This window comes from Lissotriton helveticus, chromosome 2_2, assembly GCF_964261635.1.
Source record: "Lissotriton helveticus chromosome 2_2, aLisHel1.1, whole genome shotgun sequence".
Taxonomy (NCBI): Eukaryota; Metazoa; Chordata; class Amphibia; order Caudata; family Salamandridae; genus Lissotriton; species Lissotriton helveticus.
In genome coordinates, this window is record NC_136060.1 from 517,377,840 (window position 1) to 517,393,767 (window position 15,928).

The window sequence follows — 15,928 nt, forward strand, 5'->3', positions numbered from 1 at the left end:
TGTTGTGAGGAGGCTTTGCTGTACATTATAGGGAGAGGGGACGAAGAGGAAAGCTTGTTGTGAGGAGGCTTTGCTGTACAGTATAGGGAGAGGGGACGAAGAGGAAAGCTTGTTGTGAGGAGGCTTGGCCGTACAGTATAGGGAGAGGGGATGAAGAAGAAAGCTTGTTGTGAGGAGGCTTGGCTGCACAGTATAGGGACAGGGGGCGAAGAGGAAAGCTTGTTGTGAGGATGCTTGGCCGTACAGTATAGGGACAGGGGATGAAGAGGAAAGCTTGTTGTGAGGAGGCTTGGCCGTACAGTATAGGGAAAGGGGATGAAGAAGAAAGCTTGTTATGAGGAGGCTTTGCTGTACAGTATAGGGACAGGGGACGAAGAGGAAAGCTTGTTGTGAGGATGCTTGGCCGTGCCGTATAGGGACAGGAGACTAAGACGAAAGCTTGTTGTGAGGAGGCTTGGCTGCACAGTATAGGAACAGGGGACGAAGAGGAAAGCTTGTTGTGAGGAGGCTTGGCCGTACAGTATAGGGACAGGGGATGAAGAGGAAAGCTTGTTGTGAGGAGGCTTGGCTGCACAGTATAGGGACAGGGGATGAAGAGGAAAGCTTGTTGTGAGGAGGCTTGGCTGCACAGTATAGGGACAGGAGACGAAGAAGAAAGCTTGTTGTGAGGAGGCTTGGCCGTACAGTATAGGGACAGGGGATGAAGAGGAAAGCTTGTTGTTAGGAGGCTTGGCTGCACAGTATAGGGACAGGGGACGAAGAGAAAAGCTCATTGTGAGGAGGCTTGGCCGTACAGTATAGGGACAGGGGACGAAGAGGAAAGCTCACTATGAGGAGGCTTGGCCGTACAGAATAGGGACAGGGGACGAAGAGGAAAGCTTGTTATGAGGAGGCTTCGCAGTAGAGTATAGGGACAGGAGACGAAGAGAAAAGCTTGTTGTGAGGATGCTTGGCCGTACAGTATAGGGACAGGGGATGAAGAGGAAAGCTTATTGTGAGGAGGCTTGGCCGTACAGTATAGGGACAGGGGATGAAGAGGAAAGCTTGTTGTGAGGATGCTTGGCTGCACACTATAGGGACAGGGGATGAAGAGGAAAGCTCATTGTGAGGAGGCTTGGCCGTGCCGTATAGGGACGGGAGACGAAGAGGGAAGCTTCTTGTAGGAGGCTTGGCCGTACAGTATAGGGACAGGAGACGAAGAGGGAAGCTTGTTATGAGGAGGCTTGGCCGTACAGTATAGGGACAGGAGACGAAGAGGGAAGCTTCTCGTAGGAGGCTTGGCCGTACAGTATAGGGACAGGTAACGAAGAGGGAAGCTTCGCCGTACAGTATAGGGACAGGGGACGAAGAGGAAAGCTTACTGTGAGGAGGCTTGGCCGTACATTATATGGACAGGAGACGAAGGGGATAGCTTGTTATGAGGAGGCTTGGCCCTAGTGTACACAGACATGAGGTGAAGATGATAGCTCGAGCTATGGGATACACAGGAGGCACTCACAGAAGACCTGGCTGTACGCACGGTCTTCAGACAGTGATCAGCGGGTGAAAGCTCCGTAAACATGGCCTTTATTCTAAGTTTTCAAGGTACATTTTGTGCAAGTCTCATTACAACAATCCACTCTTCACACGCTCGCCTCCCACCCTAGCCTTCAAGACTGGCCGGCACGGGTCCCCAGCCGCCTCACCATTTAGCCACTGCCCCGAGGTATCTGTGCGGATTCGCTCATCCGGGTTTCCAGTGGTCCTTGAAATGAGGGGATCTGTTCCCAAGAAGTTGTACATGGTGGCTGCGTAGAGAATCCCATCTAGAGGAAGAAGGAACAATCAGACACGTTACCTCTGACTTACACAAAGGAAAATGTTACTTACCCCGTTGCATGTAGTGCTGTAGATTCACAAGCAGTGCACACGCCTGCCATCTAGTGTTGGGCTCAGATGCGTGCAGCTTCTGGCTCTTCCAAGAGGTCTTTCTAGTCACAAGGTGCGGCGACTCCTACTAGTGGTTATGCAAACGGGCATCCACACCACTGTCAGATTGTTTTTCCCTCAAAGTGGGGAAGAAGGAATGGAGCGTAGGGATACAGAAGACAATGTCCATGCGAGAAAAAAGCAAAGATAGAATAAAGGAATCTGCAACGGCCGTAGGGTTCCAGGGAGGAGGGTGGACGCGTGAATCGACAGCACAGAATGCCACGAACAGATGCTTACAGGGTAAGTAACAGTTCCTGTTCATGGCATGTGGAGCTGTAGATACCCACGCTGTGCGTCATCCGTAATAAAAGGTAAGACAGTATCCCAGAAGTGTAAATATAAGGACAATTTACATAGTATGCAATCAGCATTACATAAAGTACTGAAAGGAGACACCTATTCAACTAGTTTTAGAAAAATACATTTTTAGTTATTTTGTATTTGAGCAAGAATTTTTTTAGACACATAAAATTGTATACAGCACATAAACCAAACTTCAGGGTGACAACCCAAAGAAAAACTTGGTGCACAGTATGTACAAGTGAGGTGTAGCAACTCAAGTGAAGGCGTGTGCAGCGACGGACGGCGCAAAGCGAGCAAGGTGAAATATTTACAGTGAGTAGCTCAACAGTGACATAGAATCAGTGACAATCTATAATACAGTCTATAATTCCAAAATACAATTGGGGTCACAATATTATGCGCCTGAAATTTGCGCTGGAGGGTCGACGACGTTTTGGTCCTTAGCCAATGTGGACCATCTTCAGGACAGGGTTGTCTCAATTAGGAGTGCTGAGTGTGAGGGAATCACGGCCGTGATCGGGAAGAACCGGCACGTTGCATCTATCCGCCCAGGGACTGAATCAAAAGTCTGATGGAATGGGCGTCTCAGGAGGTTTGGGCAGTGGTACGATATCTGTGGTCAGGGACCTGAATTTTATTATTCTACTCGGCTTCCCTCAGTGCCTGTGGTAAGTTTGAAGAATTCCGCACCAGGGGACCTGTTGGTTATACAGGGTTCCCAGGACGAATCATCGTGGAAAACGGCAAAGTTGGCGAGTAACAATGGCGGCCGAACTCCTGTTTATTCGGGTGAGAACAGTCGACCCACTAAATGTGGTCAGACATCGCCGGTCAGCGATCCAAGCGGTTCCTTCACGGCGTTTGCGTCAACCGTAAAGCAGTTCTCCCCTAAGCTGTGGCTAGCCAGAGGATGTTGCAGAGGCCTGTCCCTGCGGTACAGCCCGACCAATGTTGGCTTAAAACAACATCCGCACAACAGTGTTTAGTAAAAGTGTGTTGCGTAGGCCATGTAGCCACCTTGCAGATGTGCGTAGGCCATGTAGCTGCCTTGCAGAGGTCAGCTAAGCAGGATAAATCCTATAACGGCCATAGAGGCCCTTTTTTACAGGTAAATGAAATACCAGTACTTGTAAAGCACAAAGCTACCTCTGAAGTGGTGTCCCAGCACTGGGGGCCCTCAGGAAGAAACGGCAAACGCGGTGTGACTTTGGCACAAGAGGTTTGAATACATTTAACCAACCACCTGCTTAGGCGAGAGTATGGCCCTGGTGTGTGGCTTGCAGAAGGAGACAAAAAGCGGTTGTGTCTTACAAAATGTCTTTGTCTTGTCCACACAGACCACATTGGGCTCTTTGGACATGGAGAGTACCGAGAGCCCTCTCTGCCACTGAGGGAAGAACAGTGGCAGTTCTATGGTTTGGTTAAAGTGGAGAGAGGAGACCACACTGGGGAGGAACTCGGGGTTGGTTCAAAAGACCACCCTATCCGTAGGGACTTGGAAGAATGGCTCTTCTAGGATTAGAACTAGAAGCTCAGTGACGTATCTGAGGTAAGTGATGGCTACTAGAAAAGCTCCCTTCCATGACAGGAAATGCAAGAGACAAAAGTGTAGCTGCTCGAATAAAGAGCCCAGGAGTCTGGGAAGGACAACATTCTGGTTGCACACTGAAGCCAGCAGGATTCTATTTGGGGTGACTTGTTTGAGTCACTCCATGAGATGTTCAATGACAAGAACTTTGAACACTGAGGTGTGCTCCCTCTTTTAAGGCAGGCGGCCATTGCAGCTAAGTGACGCCTGATAGAAGTGAGGGCGAGCCCTGAGTGTTGAATGTGAGGCAGATAGCAGACTATGTCCTGCACGGCTGCATAGAACAGATCAATCTTCCTCGAGAGACAGTAGCACACAAACTGTTTCCATTTGGACACGTAGCACGCTCGAGTAGTGGGCCTGCGTACCTCCTTGAGGATGATCAGGCATTCCAGAGGAAGGTCAAGGTATCCAAACCCTAGGTCCTCAGAGGCCAAACTGCAAGATTGAGCTGCTTGGGGTCTGGGTGCCAGACATTCCTTGGTTCCATGTAAGGAGGTCTGGCGGCCAGTTGGGCAACATCTCATGTGGGACTACAGAGAGGTGGAGGAGGGTGGTGAACACGGACTGGCAAGCCCAAGTGGGAGCCACCAGGATGGGGGTAGGAGTCTCTGGACCTTGAACGGAAGGAGTTGAAGAAGGGGAAAAGCATAGGCAAATGTCGCTGTTCATCCATAGTGTGTTGCCCTGGGACTGTGGGTGTGGGACTGTGGGTGTGGATACTTGGAGGCAAAGCCTGGGCATTTCAGGTTTTTGGCGGTGGTGAAGAGATCTATTCTGGAGAACTCCCAATGGTGGAAGTACGGGAGCAGGACTGGAGAGTGGAGTTCCCACTCCCAGACTTGTTGCTGCATCCTGCTGGGCAGCTCTGCAAAGTTGTTGGGACACTCCTGGAAGGTATGCTGCCATTAGATGGACTCTGTGGTGGAGTACCCCTCGACAAATGATCTGAGCCAGCACGGACAAATGAGGTGACTGAGTACTGACCGGTTTTTGGAGATGCAAAAAGAACAATTGATGGACAGAATGCAGAACAATGTCATACATTCACCCCAGTACAGAGATCTGGGCCTAAATCCATCGTTTTTTGCTCACCATGCCATTCCAGTTTGGACCCAGCCATAAGCAAAGAGTCTTGACCCTGTGCCTCATGGGAAGAGTCCAGCCAGAACTGCCAGGCCAGGTCCTCCCTGGACCGGAAACAAACTCTGCCATTAGATGGACTCTGTGGAGGAGTGCTCATCGACAAATGATCTGAGCCAGCACTGACAACTGGGGTGAGTGAGTACTACACGGTTTCTGGAGATAGCACATGGCGGTCATGCTGCTGGTGCAAGTGAGGACCGCCTTCTTGCGAATGTGACAGAGGAAGGCTACAAGAGCTAGCTCGATGGCTAACAGCTTGAGGTGGAGACCCTCTTGGTAGGCAGTGCGATTTATCAAGTGCACCCCCCTCCCAGGAAGGGATGCGTCCATGGTGATGGTCACTTTCGGAACTGGGTTGAGAAAGGGCCATCCCCACAACAGGTTGCAGGTGTTCCATCACTGCATACGACGAGGAGTACAGCCTCAGATGAACACAAGATCCTTCCAGTGACCGTACGTTTGAGACCATTGAGCGGCAACGCACTCTTGCAACGGATGCATGTGTAACTGGAGCGGGAAACTGGCAATGCAAGAGGCCATCACGGCAAAGAGATGTATGACTGTCGGGCTACTGATCTGGCTGAAAAAGAAAGAAACTCTTGATAGGCTTGAACCCTTGCTGGACTGGGGAAGGCCTTCCCTACCACAGAGTTGAGGCCCGCCCGCAAAAAATGCTGGAATTTAGCAGGGCTGGAGAAGGGGATTTTGTGGTTTTGGTGGTGACCTCGAGACTGCGAAGGAGGTCTATGGTATGAGCTAAATATTGTTGTTGGGTTGTGCTCTTCATCAGCTAGTCACCTATGTAAGGAAAAACCTGGATGTTCGTGCGCCTGTGGTGTGCGGCTACCACTTCAAGACATTTGGTGAACACCCTAGGGGCGTGGTGACCCCAAAGACCAGCACTATGAACTGAAAATTCTGCACACTTACCACGAACTAGAGGAACCGGTGGTGAGCATAGTGAAAGCAAGCAACCATGAGGTCATGAAGTCGCCTTGTAGCAGTGGGAGGACATCCTGGAGTGTGACCATGTAAAAGTGTTCAGCCAGGATGTACTCGTTGTGGGGTATGAGGCCGAGTACAGGCGTGAGAGACTCCTCTCTTGGGAATGAATAAGTAGGCAGAGTATGCACCTTTGCCTTGCTGGTGGAACGGTACAGGTTCTTGAGCTCCCTTTTGGAAAAGCGTAACTACTCTCTTTTGAAGGAGGCGGTGTTGAGGGCTGAGGGAGTGTTTGCAGGGTGGTTTGTTTGGTGCAGTGGCAGTGAGCTTCAAGCAGAAACCGCTGTGTATGATGTTGAGGACCCACCGATCTGAAGTTATTTTCTCCCAGCATGGAAGAACATGCTGAAGCCACCTCCGATAGGTGTAATGTGGTTGATGTGGAGGGGGAGAATCATTCTTTAGTGGGGGAGGGGGGCACCACCTTTACCTCTGCCTTTGGAGTTTTATCCCATTAGCCCCCTTGAAGAAGCCATGGAGAGAGAGGCCCGCTGGGGTTTTAGCCTCTGAAACGAGGTGGAGGCCTTGGTACAGACAGTTTTGGAGCCTCCACAGTATTGAGGCCTGCGAGCGGTTGGTGTTTGCAAAGATCCCATGTCCTTCACAGTGTCCGTGACCTAATTTTTTCTAGACCGAAGCGGCGTCGGTCGAGATTTTCGACATCCGTGCAGTGTGGTGCAGCTTCAGTATTTGCTTCTGCGCCATTGGCTGACTTGCGTACAAACAGTGCCAACCATGTCCTTGAGGCAGAGATGGACGGGAAGCCTGGTGTCGGGCTTCGTGGCTCAATGCGGACTCTCTTGTGGGCAGTGCTCAGCCTCTGGTTGATGCCATGGTGGCACTGGAGGGAGGGAGCCACTTTCGATCTTTGTTCTGGAGAAGACAGTGGAACATCGACCTCCGCGTCAGATCCGGAGTCCTTGCAGGAGTAGCCTTGAGCTTCCTCGACAGCGGTTCCTAGTTGGGGGTTGCTTTCGACATCTTATTTGCAGAAGAGGTCTGGAGTGCAGTCACTTTGCCTGTGCACCATCAATGTAGAAACGAGGAGTCGATCGACGATACCGGACGGTTTTCTTGCTGCGATAGGCAAGACAAGCTTTGCAGGAGGTGTTGTTGTGGTTGAGAGACAGACGCAGAATGCACATCTCGTGTAGGTTGTTCCTTGGAAACTTAATGCAACACTTTGGGCAGTTTCGAAATGGAGTTCTTACTATCGCTCACAAGACATTGTTGTGGACCAAACTGTTCGGAAACAGCCCCAAAAGGGTGATACCCCGAGCGGATCATCGAAGGAGTCTCGTAAGTCGAACCGGATGGAGCCTGATGATTCGAGAGGGAAGAGGAAACACAACGAAGATACAATACCCAAGAATGGAGTGGGTCTGAATGGGCCTGAAGGCAACATCAGAAGGAGTCGACCCAGAGCTCGCTGCGATACGTCCGATACCGACAGTGGAGAAAAAACACGATCTAACAATGGAGTCGATGCCCATGAGCATATCCACTAACAGGAGTCATCACCTAACCTCGGGACTAAAAAAAGACAAGCTGCACACGTCCGAGCCCAACCCTAGATGGCAGAGTATGCAGAGCATGTGAATCTACAGCCACACATGCCACTAACACGTTTAGCTAGGGTCAATGGCCCTATTAAACATACAGCACACTAACCACAGTTCTTAAAATTCAAACAAAAATGCATTTTCATATATAGGCGTTCCTTCTTAAATAAACCATCAAACAACATTCCAAAGAGCAAGGGACAGGTCACCGACTAACGTAAAAAGATCCTGGAATCTATTCAAAGGCTCTCCTAATAGAAGACATATTAAACCGTCCTTTAAATGCGTCTTTCTTTGATGCAATACAGCAGAGCACAATGATAACAAAAATATATATTAATTCTGTGTTCCCTTCTTACAACTGAATTTTTACACAATGGACTTTCTAGATTTGTGTTGCTTAAATATTACTCCAAACTTAACAACATAAGATATTTCGATAGCGCAAGCCTAGAGGTTTAAAAACCACCCCTGCACTCTCCTTGTGTATATACAAAGATTTCAAGGAGCCTTTATCCAGGACATCATTCTTATCCAAGTTACAGGAAAGTAGATTAACAGATGTTTAGGTGCTAAAAAGATACTTTTTTTGTCTTATTGCTGCATTAGAATCAAATTCCATTCCAAACTTCATAAATAACTTTCACAGCATTTGTCTTACTAACTCGCACTCAGGCGAAGTCTAAACCTACAGCACTCACCCAGGGCTGCACCATCCACGTGTCACATAAAGTTCCAAGTATTGCAACCAATGAAGATGGTCTGAGTTTTACAAATGTTAAAGAACAACTTCTTTGCACCATGGTTGTTGTTTAGCTTAGCGCCAAGACTGACCGTATGCAGAGAGGCGCCCCAAAGTCAGGAAGAAGCGGTTAAGGTGAAAACCAGCCCCGGACCGGGGCAGAGAGGCACATACCCGCCATGACTGCGGTCGACTGCTGCGCAGGCTCGAAGGGGCACTTCCCACGACCGCTCTCCTGGTGGTGAACTGCGGCAAACTGCTGGATATCCTGAAAGAGAAAGACAGGGGTGCCTTCCATCAAGAGCCAGCTAGGAGAATGAAACCGGCATGGGGAGTCAAAAAACAGGAATCATAATCATGTGAAACATGAAGAGAAAGACAAACTAGCATTGAAAATGCAATAGGTCTCGCCTTTGATTAAGTTAAAGCCATTTGCTTTGTTAATGGTATTGTATAGCAAAGCAATTGCTTGAACTTAACCCCTTTAGCTCGGCGTAGAATCCGCTGCAGTGTAGAGGTTTCCGTGCGCGGGTGGGGCCGCGTCAGCCAACGGACGTGCGCAGCACTCCGAAGGTAGTGCGTGCGACGGCCGTTGGCCGACGCCAGCACGCAACGGGTTAATGAATGGCGAGACCTATTGCATTTTTAATGCTTGTTTTTTTTGCAGTTGGATATAGCGTGAACTCGACTCGAAGGTATCAGAGCGTTTTACATGATCACAAGTAGCATTACAGATGGAAACATTGATTGTAGGCACGGGTAGATGAAGTGATTTGCCCAGAATCACAGTTCGATTGAGCTTCCAGCCAGACTTGAGGCTGGTTCCTCAGCCTTAAAGTCGTCCGCTGAAGCCATTAAGCCACACACTCTCTAGTTCTTTCTCTCTCTCTTTCTGTTCTTCTCACTTACTCGATCTCTGTTGGTCTCCCTGACCGACGTCAGGAGAGGACAAGAAAGAAGGTTTAAAAAGAATGAAGAAGAGATAAAGAGTGACCAGCTGCTTTATTAAACAGGAAGTGTAAAGAGACAGAAGACGTAGATGTAAACGAACAAGATACTTACCTTCAGTAACGATATATCTGTAAGAAACATAGGTTAGTTATAGATTCCTTACCATAGAAAATTAAGTCAATTGCATCATCTAACCAAATAAAAACAGCATCTCGCCACACTAAGTAAGGTGCTTAGATAGTGAGGCTTCGGGCACCCCGTTGTGTAGATTAAAATTCAAGCCCATAGTGAATGTTAGGGTAAAGTAGAGGGCTGTGACTCTTACCCATTGCAGATGGACAACACACTTCTCATGATGGGGATAGAGTTAATGTAGATGTTGTTATATCGGTTCACAAGAAGCCCATTGACGTAGGCTTACTGGAAACCTTTTTCCCATCTCTATCTATTCTGACGCTTACTTAGTCAAGGATCCTGCCCCGCGGCGACACCGACTGGATTCTGCAGCTCCCGGCGTGAGTACCGACCGGTGAGCTCGACCGAAGTCTCTCTTAAAGGAAGAGAAGACCGAGGAAATAGCACGAGGCTGGAAAATATATATACATAAGTCATCAATAAGAGTCATTCAGCCTCCCTCAGTTGTAAGGATTCCTGCAAACACAGAGGATTGTTTGTTTTTTACCCGTCATAGGTGTTTAAAAGTAAGGCTCTAAAGATGAACGATTAGTGGAGGTCCTGGTCTCGTAAGCAAGATCACTCGCAGGATCTGCCATCCTAGTTTTCAAAATTGGCCCCACACAGTGTGCTGATCTGTACTGGCGGTCTGACCGGATAAAATAAGATAAATATCATAATATGGAATTATATCCGGCCTAGTTGGCACCACTGAATAGAGTCATTTAGACCTGGTTTGTGGGTTTTGAGGGTATACTTCCATCTCTGTTCTTTTAGTAGGAGTCTTCTGGGTAGATCAAGACCACCCTTCACCTTTTCGATGATGGTCCACACCAAATCCTTATCAGTGTGTCGGTGTTCCAAATAGTGTATTGTGGGTCTCGTAGCAGAAACTCTCCTACAAATGGTGCTCCGATGCTCACTGATGCGGACTTCTTGCTTGGAAAGTCATATACAGAACGGACATCAGGGCGAGAGGTAGCTACGGCAAGGTAATCCCGGCGACCACGACACCAATGACGGAGGCGACGGATGCCACCTTTTCGACGCGCAGGGGTACTGCTGACGAAAAACTTTCCGGATCCAGTCTGACGCCTGGGGGCAATTCTAAGGTAAGCAATCTATAACTAACTGCTTCTTTCATATAGACAGAACAAGAGGTAGGTGTAAACAGACCAAACAAGAGGTAGGTGTAAACAGACCGAACAAGAGGTAGGTGTAAACAGACCGAACAAGAGGTAGGTGTAAACAGACCGAACAAGAGGTAGGTGTAAACAGACCGAACAAGAGGTAGGTGTAAACAGACCGAACAAGAGGTAGGTGTAAACAGACCGAACAAGAGGTAGGTGTAAACAGACCGAACAAGAGGTAGGTGTAAACAGACCGAACAAGAGGTAGGTGTAAACAGACCGAACAAGAGGTAGGTGTAAACAGACCGAACAAGAGGTAGGTGTAAACAGACCGAACAAGAGGTAGGTGTAAACAGACCGAACAAGAGGTAGGTGTAAACAGACCGAACAAGAGGTAGGTGTAAACAGAACGAACAAGAGGTAGGTGTAAACAGACCGAACAAGAGGTAGGTGCAAACAGAACGAACAAGAGGTAGGTGCAAACAGAACGAACAAGAGGTAGGTGCAAACAGACCGAACAAGAGGTAGGTGCAAACAGACCGAACAAGAGGTAGGTGTAAACAGACCGAATAAGAGGTAGGTGTAAACAGAGAGAATAAAAGGTAGATGTAAACAGAATAAGAGGTAGGACAGAATAAGAGGTAGGTGTAAACAGAGAGAATAAGAGGTAGGTGTAAACAGAGAGAATAAGAGGTAGGTGTAAATAGAGAGAATAAGAGGTAGGTGTAAACAGAAAGAATAAGAGGTAGGTGTAAACAGAAAGAATAAGAGGTAGGTGTAAACAGAAAGAATAGGAGGTAGCTGTAAACAGAAAGAGTAAGAGGTAGGTGTCAACAGGCTCGTATGCTCTTAGGAGTTGAAATTCCCACCGCCTCCTCCATATTCCGCTCTGAAGAACCTCTCGTCCTTCGTGGGAAGAGAAGGCAGTTCTCCATGTAGATGGTGAATCCTGCCTGGTCTAGAAGATCAGTGCAGAAAATAATCCCCCTTTACTAGCCTTGCGCCTAGGTATGGGCAGCCAATTCATAATGTATACCCCCTCCCCACCCATACAAACTGGAGGTAACTCCTGTGCACTGGGTGTACTGAGGTGAGCAAAGAGGCTAAACACAAGGATAATGATACTGCTGTGGCCGCAGTTCCTTCCAGGCTACATCCTTCCGCGATCCAGATCTGCTGAGAACAGCCAATGAACACCATAGAGTCATAGCCAATTGAAAGATTTTGAGTCATAACAGCCAATGAACGCATCCGAGTCATAACAGCCAAATAATGCTTCAAAGTCACAATAGCCAATGAACGCTTAGGAGTCATATCAGCCAATGAACGCATAGGAGTCATTTCTAGGGGTTGAATAGTTGGAGAATGTTTCTCCAACTGCTGTTTAAAGGAGACAGGATGTTATGATGAAGGTTTGTATTATTGTCACCCTATGTGTACCCGCCCTAGGTCTACCTGCCCTAGCTGTTCCTGCCCTCTGTGCAACTGACCTAGGCATACCTGCCCTAGGTGTTGGGCTTTTAAGAGCACTTCTCTTCTATTTGATCTCAGTACATTCTGTAACATTGGCACACATTGGCTCTTAGTTTGTAATGAACTCAAAGGCACTAGTAAGAAACTAGAAAACACTGTTCCTCCTCAAAATGAACACCATCTGCTTCCACTGCCCTTTACAACACAGTGTGGAAGAAGCCAATGCCCCCTGAGGAGGCGCTCTTGAAGGATAAACCTCTGTTTCCTCTCGTTGGGAATCTATGTGGTCTTTGGATATACTGTGAATCTAGAAACAGGAATCTGTGTGTATGTGGTATTTTGATCAAACACAAGGAGATGATGGACGGAGCGCTGAAACTTTTCAGACACTCACCCCCAGTCACAGACCTGGGTTGAATCCATCACTGTTCTTTAGCTCACTCCGCCACCCCAGTTCAGACACAGCTATATGCAAATTAGTCTGACCCTGTGCCTCATGGGAACTGTTGAGCCCGAACTGCTAAGCCAGGTCTTCCCTGAACCGGAAACAAGCATTCTGGGACCGGTTTCTGGGTAATACCCCTCATCAGCCAGGCTATCTTGAATCTAGTGGCAAAGTGAGCACGGGACCCACGTCTGGGCATACACTGCCAACTAAGGGCAAACATAAGGAGAGCTACGTCCATCATCTCCTTGTGTTTGCTTTGTTCGCCCTTTTGACAGCCAATAAATCACTCCTAAACAGAAGAGGTTGGCATAATCAATTCTTCAACTAATTGTTCTATGCACAATGGCTTTTCCGGTTTAAATGAGCAAATAGTCCAATATTTTGTCCAAGGCTTGCAGTTGAGAAAAACAAGGGCCTGATACCGCTATTTGGAGGCAAGAAGATAGTTTGCTCACAAATGTGCTCCTACGTTTAGGTCGAGCCTAGGCAGTGCACGCGCTGTCTCTTTGAGACATGCTGTATTCACTCTGGGGGCTTACAGCCCGTCCATTGCCTTTTAATTTCTCACTTTGATTGCGGTTTAAAAATGCTTGCTCGCTTATGGTAATCTTTCCTCTTCGTCCCTCATTTCTGCGTTTGGTTTCCTCCCACAGAGCACTGCCCAATTACTGTTAACAGTATGCTTCTGTGTTCATTTTGGGGACTCGTTTTTTGTTTCCTGCTTGTGTCACTGTTTGTCCATCTTCAGAGGTTCAGCTTCGGCGCCCGTTATTTGATCTCCCCGTCCAAATACTGATGAAATGTCAGACGCTGTTTTCAAGAGCGCGTGTTTAATTCTTTAATTTTCTCTGACTTCAAAGTGCAAGGATGTCTCCTAAACCCTCCCGGTTCGCTGTTTGTTGCTTTAGCGAGCCTCGGTCACCGACTTTCAGCAGCCCAACCTTGCAGCAAAGTTAAGGGCAAAGCTTGGGCAACTCTCGTCGGATTTTCTCTGACGCTTCTTTATACGATGTGAATTCGAGCGAACTGAAGGTGTTGGAGAGCTTTACATGAGCGCTAGTTACATTACAAAATATCACTTTAATTTTAGGGGGCATTTTAATTAAGCACAAACTTGACTGACCCAAAGGTATTGAAGCGCTTTACAAAAGCGGCAGTTACATTACACGAGGTCAGCTTCATTTTGTTGTTTTAGATGCGCAGAGATTAAGTGATGCAGACGCAGTCTCTGTTTATTCATTATTTCCCCTCTACATGACAAATGGGAACATTGTGTTTTGTTGGTTTGTCCAGTACTCCCATACCCATGGGGCTGGAACGGAGGACGGGGCCGGGAGCTTGCTGTTAAACGGATGGTGCGAGCAGTGTTTTCAATGGAAAACTCTGGAGAAGAGCGCCTGGTGAATAGAGGCCAGGGGGGGAGGGATGCGACGTCTCCGCTCTTGGAAAGTACTTCACTGCTTTCTTTTCATACGCTGTTCAATGCTCTAGTGATGCAGTCAGACACAGAATGTTATAGTGCTGTGCCCTTGCATCGAGGCACTTGCCTTTTTGTCTGTGCATTTAAAAGCCTTGGAATGTGTCCATACATGTTTCCTGAGGCAAGCATCTATCCCTCCACCAGACTGCATGGCCCAGTGTGCAGTAATTGTATGGCTCCTCAATCCCTGGTGACATCACCCAGGATAATGTGCTGCATGGCTAAACCTTTATAAGGTCCCAAAGGCGAGACCTAGTGGCTACGCGAATACTTGTTTTGGCTGGTGTTGTGGGCTCGGGAGCAGCTCTTCTGGCCATTTGGACAAGTCTTCTGTAGAGTGGCCAAACTGTAGTACTCTTTTTAGTTTGTTTTCTTCTTAATGGAGGGATAAGCTGAGAATCTCCAGCGTAAGAGGTCAGCTGCATCCCACAGGATTCAACGACAGGCGATACCGGGGAAAAACACACGTATAAAAGAGTTGGGCTTAGCAAGGAGCCCTGCGGTACCCCTTGGTTAAGTGTTTCTAGGGCTATAGTTTATCTCCCATCAGAAAGGAATGGGTGGAACCACTTCAGAGCTAGGTCACTGACGGACGTCCGAAGGTCAGTGTATGAGTGTCTGATGAGAGACGGTGTCATCCTTCTAACAAGATCAAGGCGGTGATATAACAAGATCAAGCCGGTGGTGATCCAATAAGGTCTTGATGGATTCAGACACTTCTAGCAGAGCTATTTCAGTACTGGCTCTTGGCCGGAAGCCGGATTGAGATGCATGAAACAGACTGAAATGCTCCAAATATCCAGGCAATCGGGTGCTACGTCTTCTCCAGAATGTTAGAGCCGGCAGGGATTGGTCTAAAGTTGGTAAGGTTGGCCGGGTCAGCCAACGATTTCTCCAGGATTCCTATCACTGCTGCTTGCTCTACTTTTGCAGGAACCTTGGCGTTAGTGAGAGCGGTGTGCAAAACCTCAATCAGGACTGGATTGATCACACCCACGGCCAGAAGGAAGGCTGGGAGGGAGGGGGCTGCTAAGGGGGCCTCCCATGCTGCTCAAACATGCCCGATGACAACCAGCATACAAAGAGCCTCTAGCCATGCAGTGGAGCGCCATGGGAGTCTGCACATGGCAACAGCAACAGTATTGGCAAAGCCAATCTTCCCAAAAAGATTTGTAAAATTTTATTTTAAAAGGGAGTGAGGGAGCAACATAGGTTTTAGGCATTTTTTTTGTTAAAAAAAAAAAAAAGAGAGCAACTGTGAGCAGTAGGTATAGGAATAAGAGTGCGGAGCGCAACCCCAGGAGCGCAGGGTGCTTGAGCGAAGGGGGTGAGCAACACCTGAAGAGCAGGGTGCTTGAGCGAAGGGGGGAGAGCAACACCTGAAGAGCAGGGTGCTTGTATGAAGGGGAGGGGGGAGCGCAACCCCAGGAGCTGAGGGTGCTTGTGTGAGGGGGGGGGGGGGGAAGAGGAACCCCAGGAGCTGAGGGTGCTTGTGTGAGGGGGGGGGGGAGCAACCCCAGGAGCTGAGGGTGCTTGTGTGAGGGGGGGGGAGAGCAACCCCAGGAGCTGAGGGTGCTTGTATGAAGGGGGGGGGGAGCAACCCCAGGAGCCCAGGGTGTTTGACCGAAGGGGGGGGAGAGAGCAACCCCAGGAGTGGAGGGTGCTTATGTGAGGGGGGGGGAGAGCAACCCCAGGAGCTGAGGGTGCTTGTATGAAGGGGGGGGAGCAACCCCGGGAGCTGAGGGTGTTTGACCGAAGGGGGGGAGAGAGCAACCCCAGGAGCGGAGGGTGCGTATATGAAAGGGGGGGGGGGAGAGAGCAACCCCAGTAGCTGAGGGTGCTTGTATGAAGGGGGGGGGAGAGCAACCCCAGGTGCGCAGGGTGCTTGTGTGAGGGGGGGGGGGGGAGAGCAACCCCAGGAGCTGAGGGTGCTTGTGTGAGGGGGGGGGAAGAGCAAC

The 15,928-nt window shown here is 48.8% G+C and overlaps 1 protein-coding gene across 1 annotated transcript in view; it reads right to left on the bottom strand.

The window, feature by feature from the left end:
- Window positions 1-15,928, bottom strand: part of SEMA4F (ssemaphorin 4F) — a 268,518-nt gene that overhangs the window by 105,566 nt on the left and 147,024 nt on the right. The window contains exons 6-7 of the mRNA XM_078678828.1: window positions 8,489-8,582; window positions 1,686-1,805 (exon numbers count right to left, since the gene is read on the bottom strand). Of these exons, the coding sequence (XP_078534954.1) occupies window positions 1,686-1,805; window positions 8,489-8,582 (214 nt within the window). The remainder of the gene's footprint in view (window positions 1-1,685; window positions 1,806-8,488; window positions 8,583-15,928) is intronic.